General features: G+C 38.1%; 1 protein-coding gene across 1 annotated transcript; it reads left to right on the forward strand.

The window, feature by feature from the left end:
- Window positions 1–9,162: 9,162 nt before the first annotated feature.
- On the forward strand, window positions 9,163–12,725 carry LOC140016114 (uncharacterized). The gene is made up of 4 exons (XM_072069329.1): window positions 9,163–10,176; window positions 10,580–10,825; window positions 11,106–11,636; window positions 11,928–12,725. Exons 1-4 carry the CDS (start codon window positions 9,163–9,165, stop codon window positions 12,723–12,725), a joined length of 2,589 nt encoding a protein of 862 aa, XP_071925430.1.
- Window positions 12,726–14,957: the final 2,232 nt, after the last annotated feature.

The raw sequence follows: 14,957 nt of genomic DNA on the forward strand, positions 1-14,957 counted from the left end.
TTCAAACTTTTCGTTGAGCTGGCTTCGTTTTGTTCTTTGGCTTTTTTGTAAGGTTGATAATTTTCTCATCATCATCAATGATCTCTAAATCCTCACGATTGTGTTTTTTTTTGTGGATTTGTTTTGTTTCAGTTTTTTTAGGCAGTTTTCTTGCTCCCTTAGCTTCTTTTTCCTCTGGAGTAACTTTTTCTATCGCCTTCGCAACGAGTTTAACAATTCCATTGGTAGACTCAACTCTTGATTCATCTTGAATAAGAATTTGTACTTTAGTTGATTGAACTTGGCTAACTCCAGGTTGATGTAGTATTTTGATGTTGTGTTATCCTGTTAAATTATGTTGGATACATTGTATAAGATTCATGAAAGATGCAATAGAGTAGATATTGTTGGTTTTTTGGGCATACCATATCTATTGATTCCTTGTATTTTGCGGCTGGACATGCTACATAGACCTTTGATATATCTTCAAATAGGGAAACTATTGCATGGTAGCTATCATTTCTAACATTTATGTTTAATATATACCTATATTGTATGCATTCAGGAATTAGTAATATTAATTTAAATGATATAATATATTTTAATAGTAATTACCTGAGTATTTCTTCAATGGCATGAGTTCAGCAATTTCTGTATTCTAGTCCTGTAGACGTGTTAATCATTGTCCTATAACACTTTGTAGATGTGTTGTACCAAGGATTAGAGATGTTTTCCATGTCATTAATTACTGCTCCAAACTAATATAGTTTGTTCTGCAAGATTATAATGCTTTTTAGTGGTCAAATATAATAAATTTAATGAAATGAATAATTTGTTTACTTCAATTAAGGATGCCGAATCTTCAATTATCTCACTAAGCTTGACTTGTACTGCCAGTTGATTTCTTTTCTTTAGGGAAAGCTCCTTAATTTTTGTTGCTTCGTTAGAGTTTTTCAACCTAAATGATGTACTTATATGTTAGTTGACATAATATTATGAATTTTAAGATTGTTTTGGAGTAAATAGAATATTTACCAATTTTTCAGTTTCTGTTTCTGGACATTTCAGTTGTATATGCAATGTGGAGAGTGTAGAGGTTTTAAGTTGTATTTCTCTTGCAAAAAAAATAAAAATATGATATTATCATGTGAAAAATGAAAGTATCTCAGTTGGTTAAGTAGAAAATTTCAAGACAGTACCTAGATAAGCATTGGTTGTTACTCTTCTAATTGCTATGATTGGTTTGTCATTAACAATTAGTTGTAGTTCTTGTCCTTCATTTTCAGCAATGTCTTCCCAAAAGGTGAATATAATGGTGTCAAACCTAAAAGGAAGAAATTTAAAGTATGAGTATATTGTATACAACAATAATCATTTTGGTTTCGCTAGTTATCTTGTCATTCATTAGATGGATTTCTCTTTTATGAGAAAACTCTCCAATTTGTTGTTTTCTTATTGGGCAGCAATCACTGATCTTGGTGACAAATCCTAAAACATCTGCATTGATAAAAATCATTCTTATCCTAAGTATAATATATATTTGAAAAATAATAAAAAATAAATGTAGCATTTATTTAACATGTATTCAGTAAAATAAAGGTTGAATTACCAAGAATTGTTTTGCTTTCATAATGCTCAATGTTGATTTCTCCAATATTTGTGAAATTGAATGGGATAGTGTTTGAAGCTATATTCTCTTGAAGCTGTTTCACTGTTGTATAGCTCTCCAAATGTATTTCGACAATTGGATGGATTATTCCATATTTGATGTTAGCTTGATGGACTACGGATTTTGAGATGAGAAATGTGTTGTTATAGGAGAACACTTCTTGAAACATTTGAAGGACATTGTTGAATATGACCAGTCTAACCTCCGTTCCCTATGTGACATAAAATAATTTTAAATATTAGAATGTGAGGACCTGAAAATTTTTTTATTTTTATCTTATTTTACTGGCTTATTTAATTATTTATTCAACTGTTTTCTCCGAATAATGTATTTCAACCATTTTAAATCTATTTTCATGGAACAATGTTTTACTCATATTTTTAAAACGTCCCGTTAGCAAAATTAATTTTTTGCGACTCGTTTAATAAAGGAATAGTGAATACACGTTTTTTGAGGCAATATTCGATCCGAGAGTGCAATTGTCTTGGAGAATAAGGGATGATCAATACTAGGCTAAGAAAAGTTAATTGAGAGATTAGATGTGAGTTAGTTAATTATATTTTAGTTGCGTGAATTGCCCTTAAATTTCGCTTATCGCACGTGAGTCAAAAGTTCGCGTTTTTCGCGTCGGAACGGCTAAGTGGAGATTTGAGAAATTAATACTAGACTACTAAGAGAGAATAATTAAAGTGTTAAAGGAAGTACCTTGAAGAATTAGTGCATGAGTGTATCAAAACCGAGAGAAAATGGTGGTACGAAACCCGTGCGCGACAACTATTCAAAGTTGACTTTTTGCTAAACTTAATCCTTACTTTTCCTCCAAGCTTCCAAGACTAGCCAAAAACTATCACACACTCTCTCTCTTACCTCTCCATTCGGCCGAACACACCAAGGACGAAGGAGGAAGAAAACTCCATTGTTCTAGCTAGCTTCATTTCACCCACAAAACTTCCACCAAATCGCAAACTACTTAGAGTAACACTTCATCTTGGAGCAAGGAGCAATCGTGCGGTTTTTCTTGAAGAATTGTTGGTGGAAAAATCTGGTTTCATCTAGGGTTTAGGAGGTAACCTTCATCTCCTTTAATCTTTCCAATTTCTTCAAGATTGAAGTTTAGTTTTCATGGGTTTACAACCCTAAGCAAGAAAATAGGTTAGAGGACTTCAGGAAACCATTTATTTCGCTTTAAATCATAGGCTAGCGGACTTGAAGAGACCTCTAGGTAGTTGACTTGAGGCTTGATTGTGTGGTTATGGTTGTTTATGTGATATATAGCTTGATTACGGTTAGAAAGTGGAGAGAAATCGAAGGAAAACTTAGAAAGCAAGCTGGCTGAAAATTCTGTCCATGTTGTTCTGATTAAGTTTCGAAATTTTGATGCTTGGTTGACTGTGATATTGGTAGTTATATGTTGTATATTGTGTGTACAAAGTGTCTTTCAAAAATCGTATCGCTTGGTTGCGCAAACTTGAGTTTGGTGAAGGTTCGAATCTGGAAAATGTATAACAGTGCACTCAGACAGTACTTCTTCGTTACAACGTAACTCTCTGTGCAAAAGTCAAAATTGAGTACCGTTTGTGGCATTCAAAACTAGACATTCATAACTTTTCAACGGTATAAAAATATCCTATTGGTTCATTATGAGTGAACCACAGTGAGTCGGTAAAGTTGGCTGTTCTGTTTTGACTGTTCATACGAATGAAACTGGAAGCTGCATATTGTGGCTTGATTTTGTCCCATTTGAAAAAAGATCTTCAAAATGATGTCTTCTGATAAATTGTAACATTTGAAACCTAGTTTCCAACGCCACCAACCATTCTCAATTTGAGTTTGTATAGAGTTAGATATGGTTCGATTTCGAGAGTGTGACACAGCTGGGAAACAGGAAGTTTTTCCTTTCTTGCTGACCGAATGGTCAAACCTGTTTTGGGAGGTTATATTCATCAAATGCTTATTAAATGTTTCTGGAACCTTGGTTTCAAAAACGGAGTGAATTGGGATTGATTTCATTGGACAAAAACCTTTGGAAAGAAAGAAAGAGTGGGTTGGCAGATTTGCTTTGAAAATTTCACGAAATTTGGTCGTTTTGTTAATTGCCTTTCCGTACGAATTTCTATCTAAATTTTGATAGAGAGGTAATTCTTATATGGAGGTTTAAGTGTACCAAATTTGGTATAGTTTTAAGACTATTTCGATATCCAAATGATGCCCCAAATATTGCTCTTCAAATCTGGAAATTCACTGTTCAAGTAGTGAAAATCAACCGACTTTAAACTATTATATCTTGATGCTCAAAACTCCAAATTTAGTTCCGTTTATTGTGTTTGAAACCTTGTTTGGAACTCTTATTGTGTTATGAATTTCAAAGGCTGATTCACTTTCTATAAATTTTGCCGAATTTCCAAACATCGCCGAAAACCAAGATTGGTTTTGTCTTACTTTCTTGAATCAGCAATTTTGAGCTGAAAAATGAATGCTTTTCGTTTAGAATCTTGGAATAGTATCTTCTAGGAACTTCTAGTACTTCGAACCTAGTTTCCGACGATATAAATTTTTCCATTTTTGAACATTCCAAACTCAAGATCTGATTTTCCAAAAATCATCGCGCAAAACGGAAATTTTTCGATTTCTTAGGAAATGAGTTTTTGAGAACTTATCACTCACTCTCGATATCGATAGACCGTTTTAATTTCGATTTCATGGAAGAGGCAAGTCTCTCTTAGGACTTTAAATCCTCACTTTTGAACCTCGATTTTCGAGAGATTTAAAGTTCACTTTTAAGACATTGTCTTAGTTCTAAACAAGTGTACAATTTTCCTTGGTTGATGCACGGTTGTAAGTGATAGTTAATCGTTATTTCTTCAGGCGCTCAAGAGAATCTCGGAGCGGACGCCTAAAAGCTTATTTGCTCACTTACTTATTTTTTTGACTTGGTGAGTGTCAAGTGTATGAATTGTTGTTGAGTACGCGAATTGCTACTTGTCAATTATGTGAATTAGAATTATCGAGACGAGTGTGTACTTTATCGCACTCGTTCTCTTTTAAATTAAATTATGATCGAATTTCGCTATGTGAATTGATAATCTATTTGTGTGAGTGATGCTGTTGTGAATCATATTTGTGATCGTCGATTGGAGCGTTGTCTCATCAACTTATATTTATATTCGAGGGACGCCCAAACTCATTGGCTAACTATGCGAATCGAATCAGCATGGGTTTGGTCGAAAAGCTTAGTAAACCATGAGCAAACACGAAACTTGATCTATTGGAGAGATCTTGCTTGGCATACTCGCGTAGTATTGCCACGATATACTCGAATAATATCAAAACCTTGATGAGCGGGCCCGGTAAGGGGGTGTAACAGTGACGAGATCTGGGAAAAGTGGAGTTCCTAAGGATTTGATACTTACTCGGTTGACGGAGTGTCAACATGGAATTGGATCAAGATCTTGACCCTGCTACGTGCAATTTAGCTCCTGAGGCTACAGTATCCTTGAATTATTTCTGCTTACTTTTCCTACTTGAAATGCTAATTACTTGAACTTTACAGTTTTACTTACTATATAAATGTTGTTGTTACTTGGACTATGTGTTTGCATGTGTGTTTCTTAGCCTCACTGAGCGTTCGTTCACCCCATTAGTTTGTTTTCCTTAACAGGAGCTTGGTATGGAAAGAATTTTGGAAAAAGCCGACTTGTTTACTTTTGATTAGAATTTTGAGATGTAATCGACTAGTTGATTCATTGTGGTTATGTTTTGGGAAGATTGATGTAATTTTGAGAATTTGTGATGTAAGATTTGAAAGTTTATTTACGGGAGAGACTCTTTCCTTATTTTGACTTTTATTTATTGGTCGTGTATCTTTAAGTTTGGAATTAACTTGTATCGAGTCTTGCGCGAGAGTTGGGCAGGCATTCCGTGGATACCCTTAAATTCGCCCTTGGGAGAAGTGGGGGCATCACATAGAATGCATTGTTTATAATTTCAGAGGAAGGGGATATTATGTAATGAAGTTAAATAATAGATACACAATAATTTTGATCATACAATTACCTATGACATGCTCTCCATAATTTTCTTAAATTATTATTACTGCATAGGAAGTTAAATCATAGATATATAAAAGGTAATACCTTGACACAAACTAAGTTAAACATAAAATAGTGTTACCTCTTCATCCATATAGATCATTCTTCTTATTCCTTTCTTGCTCTTATTCAAAGAATTTTGTGCTATTTCAGGACATAAATCTGTCAATCTAAGTGTTGCAAATGTGGGTTTGTTGGTAATCTCCAAAGAGTTGATCGTTGTCATTGTCTCCATTTAAATAATCCTAAAAGATGTGAATATACTTGAGGAGTAAATCACAAGTGTTTAACAAAATTGCTAAATAATTGATAAAATACTTAATAATCAACGCAGAGTTAGTCCCATGCTTATATTAATATTGCTTATCATCGTGTCTAGTTTCGATTTCACTATTATGTATCTAACATGTAGCAATTATTTATTGAAAATGACTTATACAATAATTGATTTAACATAATACAATCTTGTTAAGAAAATAAACAATTTTATTATTAGTATTGTTGATGGTCAATATATGGATGAGTAATTGCTTGTAGATATCTAAATTTTACATGGTTGTTTTTGCAAAATTAGGTATAACATCGTTTTTGACACATAGTATGGAATTGAAAAGAAGAATTAACCCTTTTACGTAAAGAAGAAGGAGAATAAGTTCTACTTTCTTTTCCTTTCCTTTTCTAATAGACACCTCGCAATATTTATACTTCTATTTAGGAATCAATTGAAGTCTAGAAGCCTGCCAAATTTCTGAATTGTGATTATAAAGTTTGAAATAGGTACCTTTCTTCAAAGTCTGATTGTTTTCGTCAAAGCGCAAAGCTTGTAATTTGGAAAAGTTCTACTTCTTTTACTTCTCTTCAAAATTCAAAAGATTGAGTCTTGAATATTTGGATTTCTGGTGGGATCGATTTGAAGAGTGGTTGCTGAAAATTTGGTGCATTAGGTGAGTTTCTTCTGTTTATATAGACCGTATATGTTCAATTAATGCATGGGGCATTTCGAAAGTTATTGCCTCGTCTAGACATTAAAAAATGCTTTGATCCGAATCCAATAATCGTGTTTTTCTATAGCTACTTTGAAACTTGTGCATTGTATACCATTAACATTCAATAAATCATCAACTGAAGTTGGGCCACGTAAGTGATTTAGCAACAATCTTAGCTAGTATCTTTCTCCTTTTGCTAGATTAGCTCCATTAATTCTGCCAAAAACCTCTCTTTGCTTTCTTTTGATCCATGTCTTCAATTTAGTGTCCCATACATAGTGTTCTGGGAATTCACTATAAAGAAGTTTTTCTGCTAGATCAAAACTTTTGCGCACCTGAAAATATTAGAAGTGTGAAGTAGTGTATCAATTTCTTAGAAGAAAAGAGTTATTTGTCGAATAATTTGATGTTCAATGCCCTTCATCCGTAGGATGGAGGGCATTCAATCTCGATGTCGCGACCTTCGTTTCAACATAAATTGTTCTCTCCGCTTTTCTCTTCAAAGGACGGACCAACGTTGGAGTTGCAGATAGACAAGACAACAAGAAAGGGGGAACCGGCGGTGGTCTTCTCTCCACTGGACGTTTCAAAATTTGCTGCCTCGTTTCAGCTTTCTTTGGTTGGCAAGTTCTCAAAGGGCCATCCTCCCATGGAGGATATTCGCAGGTTTTTCAAGGCTTTGGACTTGAAAGATGAGATTTTAGTCGGTCTCTTAGATCATCGACATGTGCTTATTCGTCTTGCTAGTGAGAAAGATTTTCATCGACTTTGGGGCAGGAACTTATGGTATGTATTTGAATGCCCAATTCTTGTGTTTAAGTGGACTTCATCCTTCCATGTCGATAAAGAACCTTCAATAGTCCTAGTATGGTTTTCACTACCGAAATTGCCGATTCATTTTTTCAAGAAGGAGTGCCTATTTCACATAGTGTCTTGCTTGGGAAGACCACTTTTCATGGATGCTGCAACTAGCTCATTAGCACGCCCCAGTATGGCCCGTGTTTGTGTGGAGGTTGATTTGTTGAAGCCTCTTCCGAAACGGGTATGGGTTGGGGTTGGGACGAGTGAGGCAGATGGCTTTTGGCAAGTGCTAGAGTCTGAGAACATGCCTTCATATTGCTCTTTTTGTTTCCACCAAGGCCATGCGATGGATGGGTGCCATGTGAAGCATCCAGAACTGAGAGCGGCACAGCTACATGGAGGCCAAAATAAACAGGAGCCTGTTGTGGCGTATCGTCCCAAGCAGACTGGAGTTGGAGAACAGGAGGACAGCAAAGTGATTGTTGCAGTGAATCCTAGTGGCACAGCATCCTCTCAGGCTGTCCCGGCGTCGGCAGTGGCTGCTGGTGCAATTGAATATTCAGGCCCAGTGCTGATGGCAGTAGCGGGTATGGCAGAGGGTATGTCGGTTGCGGCTTCGCCTGAGCAATCTCCTAGTGTGCAAGCCATAGCCTCTCCCGTTGGGACTGCAGCGAAAAGGGACAACCAAGTGAGTACAGCACACATAGCTCTGGTATCAGGAAATGTAGCAGCTGGTTCGTGCATGCCTACGAACAGGAAGTTGACAGGTTCAGGTTTGACGGTTTCCTCTGGAATTGCAGCAACGTTTGGGGCTGATCAGGGTGGAGGGGAGACTGGTGGGTTGGAGGAGGCTCTCATGGAGGTGACGTTTGGCTCAGCGGTGGAGGAGGGAGGAGTTCATAGTGCAGAGCAAGTAGCTGGGAATTTGTCGCCGCGTGGTGAAGTTGGAGGTGTGCAACGGGGGGCTGGTTCGCTGTTCATTGATATATTTAACCGAGACCCGATAGTTCAACAAGTTCAAGGCAAGGTTCAGAAGAAAGAGGGGGTTAAAGCCATCATGAAGCTTAAACACAAAGGTACTCACGCTCCAGTTCCTAGTGATCGCTCTCTACGGTCTAAGACAAAACTATCTTCAAACTCTTATGCAGTATTGTCCTATGATTAATTTTCTTTTTTGGAATATTCGGGGCATCTCGCGTGTCCCAAATTTTCGTCGGTTAAAAAGACTTATTGTGGATTTCGGTATTCAACTAGTTGCAATTTGTGAACCTAAATTATCTTTGGGGGATGTCCAGTTATTTCGGGTAAAGTTACACATGGATGGGTGTATTGTTAACAGCGAGGGGTCCCTGTGGGTGTTTTTTCGAAAGTCACTTGTCTGTGAGCATATTGGGGAGTCTAGTCAATATTTGTCGATTAAAATACACTCCCAATTGCTCTCTGAGCCGATGGTCTTCTCATTTGTCCATGCAAAGTGTACTGGGCAAGAAAGAGCTTTGCTTTGGGCGGCGTTGTTAGTCGATAACCCGTTGGCTCTTCCGTGGTTTCCGGTAGGGGATTTTAATGTGATTGTTAGCGAGGAGGAAAGAGAGATGGGTTACCATTTCGATCGGAGGAGGGGTTGGATTTTATTTCGTTTATGGCTAGGGCAGGTGTACAAGATGCTGGTTTCTCAGGTTCCAGATTTACATGGTGCAATAATAGAGGAGGGAGAGCCCGTATTTGGAAGCGACTGGATCGAATGCTCTTTAACCAGGGGGCCGCTACCTTATCTTTTAACTTTCAGGTGCATCATTTAGGAAGAGATCCTTCAGATCATGCTCCCCTGGTGCTATCGGCCATAACTAGGCTTGACAATAAGCCAAGAGCGTTCCGATTTCTGAATTTTTGGACGTCTAAGCCAGAGTTACTAGACGTGATTCGAAGAGGGTGGGAAGGGTCATTTCCAAGACTGCTATTGCAGCGATTGGCTAGTAAATTACGTCAGGTTAAAAAGCATATACAAAGTTGGTCACGTGAGCAGTTTGGAAATATTTTTGATGCGGTGCAAGTTGCTGAAGAGCGGGCGTCATTGGCAGAAGCTCTCTTTGACGATGATCCCCCTGAGCCAAAGTTGTTAGCATTGCAAGAAGCTCGAGTGGTATTTAGGAATGCTTTGTTTGTGGAGGAGGAATTTTGGAAGCAAAAGGCAAGAGCTAAATGGCTGCAGGATAGGGATAGGAACACAAAGTATTTCCACTCTATAGTTGCAGAAAGGAGAGTCAGGTCAATAATTCATCATATTAAGGATGCCAATGGGATTTTGTTAACAGAGAAGAGTCAGATTGCGACAGAGGCGGTCCATTTCTTTGAGAGCTTGTTTACGGCTGAGCCTTGCTTGGGGTCATGGGATATACTGGGTGTTATTCCTAAAATAATATCTCATGATCAAAATGAGGATCTGGTGCATGTTCCCTCTTTGGAGGAGGTTCGAGAGGTTGTGTTTGCAATGGATGGTGAGAGTGCCGCTGGGTTGGACGGTTTTACAGGGAGATTCTTTTCATTTGCTTGGGACGTGGTGGCCAAGGATGTCTATGAGGCGGTGGGCAACTTTTTCTATGGAGCTGAGGTGCCGAAGAGCATTACTGCGACGCTGGTGGTGCTTATCCCGAAGGTAAGTGCTCCTCAAGAATTTAGTCAATTCTGGCAGATAAGTTTGTGTAATTTTATTAATAAGGTTATGTCTAAAATTCTGGCTGTTAGATTGGCTAAGCTGTTGCCTTGTATTATCTCACTCAACAAAGTGATTTTGTTAAAGGTAGACAGATTTTTGACAATTTTCTGTTAGCTCAGAAAATAGTGTCAGGTATAGGGAAGTCTAATCGAGGGGGTAATATTGTCTTAAAGCTAGACATGGCCAAGGCGTACGATAGGGTGTCCTGGCTTTTCCTATTGCAAGTGCTCAGAAGGTTCGGGTTTAGTAAGGTTTGGATAGATATAGTTTGGAGGCTGATTTCAAATGTTTGGTTCTCAGTTATTATTAATGATGTGCCCCAAGTTTTTTTAAATCTAGTCAGGGTATTCGTCAAGGGGATCCGTTCTCGCCACCTCTCTTTGTCATAGGTGCTGAAGTCTTGTCTCGACTATTGAATTCCTTGATTAGGCGACGGGATTTTGTGCCTTTTAAGGTTCCATTAGGGTGCCCGGTTGTTGCCCATTTAGCTTATGCAGGTGATGTTATTATTTTTTTTAGTGGGATGAAGAAGTCATTATGGCTGATTATGAAGGCATTGGAGGATTATGAGATGGTCTTGGGACAGAAGGTCAATCATAGTAAGAGCTGCTTTTTGTCTCATGCTAATATCTTGGGTGTGCGAAGGCATATTATTGCACAAACTACGGATTTTCACACACAATCCTTTCCAGTAAAGTATTTTGGGTGCCTATTATACTCTAGGAGACAGAAAAAAAGTTATTTTTCGGCTGTATGTACTTCAGTGGTTAATAGGGTGCTCTCATGGAAAGAGAGATTCTTATCATATGGCGGCAAATTGGTCTTGATACGGAGTGTGCTGTCCTTGATGCCTATCCATATTCTTGCAGCTTCCAATCCTCCTAAGTGGATTTCCAAGATATTGGAGAATATTTTTGCAGACTTTTTATGGGGTGCTTCAGATTTTGGGCCACGTGTTCACTGGATCAAATGGGGAGGGAGGTGTGGGTCTACGGTCATTGCACCATGTTTTTGCTGCTTTTTCTCTGAAGTTGTGGTGGAGGTTTAGGCTGCAACAATCATTATGGACAGAGTTCATGCTCTTGAAGTATAATCCCAATTTGCATCCGTGTTATTCCGAGTTGTGTCCATGGCAATCTGCCACTTGGAAGAGGATGATGGACGTTCAGGTGGTGGCGGAGAGGAATATACGATGGATATTGGGTAGCGGAAATTCAAGTTTTTGGCACGACAATTGGTTAGGACCAGGGCCGCTATGTCAAGAGGTGGAAACTTTCCAGGAACAGTCGGTTTCGGAGTTTGTGGTTCAAGGTTGCTGGGATTGGCAGAGGTTATATGATGTGTTGCCTACGAGTTGGGTGCACAGGGTCTTGGAGGCGGCTCCTCCTTCTTCAGATCAGGTAGACAAAATGATTTGGTATCCAACTTACTTGGGTGAGTTTTATATAGCATCGGCATATCAGGTTGTGCGACAGGGTGGTAATAGTTCTAATCTCTTCTCCTTTTGATGGCATCGGGTCTTGCCTTTGAAAATTTCCTTTTTTATGGTACGATTGATGAATGGTCGGCTACCGGTTATGGATGTACTGCATAAGTTTGGTGTGGTCGGCCCGTCTCGTTGTTTTTGCTGTTGGCATTCTTCTCAAGAAACTATTAACCATATCTTTTGCACTGGTGAGTTTGCTACATAGGTCTGGGGTTTCTTTGAAATGTCGATTGGAGGGTTTTGGGAAGCTATCATGATAAGGCATAAGGTGATTGCTTGGTGGTTGAAATCTGGTCGAACTATGTATATTCGATTCTTGTTTCGAATTCTGCCCGCCTTGATTTGTTGGAACTTATGGAAAACGAGAAATAAGTTTGTCTTTGAAGGAAGGGTAGCGACTGTGACACAAGTTTGTGGTCGAATTGTTAATAAACTTCACGAGAGTTTTGGCACTCGTTTTCAAGGGGTGAGTATACCTAGGTCGTGGTCTGATCTCCTGGATGTGGTAGCTGGGTTGAGAATGTCTGTGAATGTGTTGACGGTTAGATGGAAATGTCCGTTGCATGCGGTGGTGAAATTAAACTCAGATGGGTGTTCGAGGGGTAATCCTGGGAGGAGTGGGAGGGGAGGTCTGTTCCAAGATAGTAATGGGAGGTTCCTGTTAGCTTTTTCTTGTTATTTTGGGGAGATGACTAGTTTACAAGCAGAAATGAGGGCGTTACTCCATGGGGTGTGGTTAGGAGTAGCTTGGGGACTGGCCAATTTACATTTGAAGTCTGACTCGTTGGTTCTTATCCACATTATCCAGGGGAGAGCTAAGTGTCCATGGGTGGTGCAGCGGGAGTTACAAGAATTGTTGCAGTATAGGCATCATTATAGAGAGATCTCACACTGCTTTCGGGAGGCGAATAAACCTGCGGATAGACTTTCTAAGGTTGGGGCTGATTCTGGGGAGCCATTCGTTTATGATTTCTTCCTTACCCTTCCCTGCATGGTTAGATGAGATGTTACTTTAGATAGGTGGGGTTGTCTTAGTTTTCGTAGGGGAAGACACGGATGATAACTTTGTCTAATCGGTCTCATAGGCTGGAGATAAGGTGTGGTCTCTCGCTATGTATTTTTTATTTCTTCTAATAAAAGTTGGGCTAGCATCCCACCCCCGTGTACGGGGTTTGCCAAAAAAAAATGATGTTCAATGCCCCAAATTGAAAATATTGTAAAACAACAAATAGACACTTGCAAAATTATGCTTATTTCAAGCTTAAACATGTCAAAAAACAATTTTCAAAAAGATTGGATACAATTTACGATAAATAATTACCATATGCTATTGACTTATTGATATGAATCCCATTGATAATGAGAATCGTGACAATGACCCAGAACGATGGTGATATTCACAGGTTTGAATTGGGTGGAATTTCCTACTCCGGATCCCTCTAATCCTTATAATTGCGAACTTTCTTGACCTAAAACCAAACAAATTAGCGAACTCTAGGAATTTGTTAAATGTCGCCACAATCAAAGATGTTATTCTTAATTGATAAGTCGAAATTGAACACTAGATGACTCTAGATGTTCAAGGAAAGCTCGTAGAGCCAAACAGAGGAATTCTCTCAAGAATGATGTTCACTGAAATCGTATTCTGTTATCGAAAGAGGAAAAAATATGTTTTATCGTTTCGTTACAAAACTCCTAACGAAACTAGGTCAAACAACTTAACTAGTTCGGACCATTTTACCCTTGCTAAGATCGGCTTCAAGTTTAAATCTAGCCCATTTTATTAACTAGTAATTGGCCCAAATTAAAGACTAACTAATGACTAAACTAATAACTCCATAAGCTGGAAAATTCGGTCCACAAAAATCTTTCTTCCAAACGAATTTGAGCAGCACTTTTAGTGAGAAACAGGGAAGAAATAACTCCAAACTTTGAGACTTCACGCCCATATCAGTTAGGGTATTGAATAGCGTAGAATCACTTTCAAAATGTTTGAATTCAAGCTCTACTATCAAGCCCTTTGGTGTAGCCAACTAATGATTGTACTTGATGAATCAAAGAAATGACATGAATTTCTAAAAATTTGGGATGAAAAACTCGACTTTTGGGACAACAAGGAGGCTGGAAATTTACTAGAATAAAGCTGGAAGTAACGACTTTCAACTAGTTGAAGTGACTTGACAAACTAGTTTAATAAACGACTAAGAATCTGAAATTTTTCAGTACTTCGACAAGTTGGACTTTAGAGATATGTGTAACACTGGAATTACTGGAATTTAAGTGTACAACTACTGAAAAAAGATTAGAACTATCGGCTCAATACTCTAGTAAGAATGCGACATAAACTCTAGCAAAAAGATGCCAACAAGTTGAAATTTTCAACACTTGGTAAATCTGAAAATTTGTGTCAAAATTTAGTCCTAAGCTACTGAAGTTCAGATGTTTATTTTCTGGACTCTAAGACTGAAATTTATGGCTGGACACTACTGGAAAAGAAAGCTAACTAACAACACCAAGAAAAATTAAGAACTCGATGCAAAACAATTGGAACAATGGTTACCCAACACTAGTTCAAGAATTTGTGCAAATCTGGAATTTATTTGGACTGTTTACCTTGGAACAAATCTGGTTTGATTCCCTTTTCCCAATGGTTTAAGGTTTTCAAGACTGGTTTCAATGAATTCCAAACGAAATTGGATTACAACAGCTTTCGAATTCAAACTTGTAATCTGAATTGTAATTTGGATAAAGAGTTACGGTTGTTTTCTATTTGTAATTGGTTCAGCAGACTCAATCCTCCAAGACACAAACAAGGTTCAATTTCTGGATACTCTTTAAATCAATATCAAGGCCAGACTCAGAATTTTTTTCTAATAAGAATTAACCACAAGCTGTCGAAATTGAAGGAACTTACAATCCGAATTGGATTTGGATTGGTAGTTGCAGCTGGTTTGGTTTTTTTTTTTTGGTGGCTATAACAACAGTTTTAATGGTCAAGTTCGGATCAAGAATTTCAACCAAGAATGAGCTAGATAGAGCAAATCTAGCGGCTGAAAAATTTGCAGGTTTGGTATGATCTAGTTTCAGCCCCCAAAACCCATAAAATTTTTGGAGTTTCGCACATGAATGTATGAAGATGTTCCAGAATTCAAGAGCGACAAAAATTTGAAGGTTTATCCCCCCCAAACAACTCCATGTATCTTGGTTTTGGCACAAAACAAGTTTTAGAGTTGGA

This window comes from Coffea arabica, chromosome 1e (genome assembly GCF_036785885.1).
Source record: "Coffea arabica cultivar ET-39 chromosome 1e, Coffea Arabica ET-39 HiFi, whole genome shotgun sequence".
NCBI classification, from domain to species: domain Eukaryota; kingdom Viridiplantae; phylum Streptophyta; class Magnoliopsida; order Gentianales; family Rubiaceae; genus Coffea; species Coffea arabica.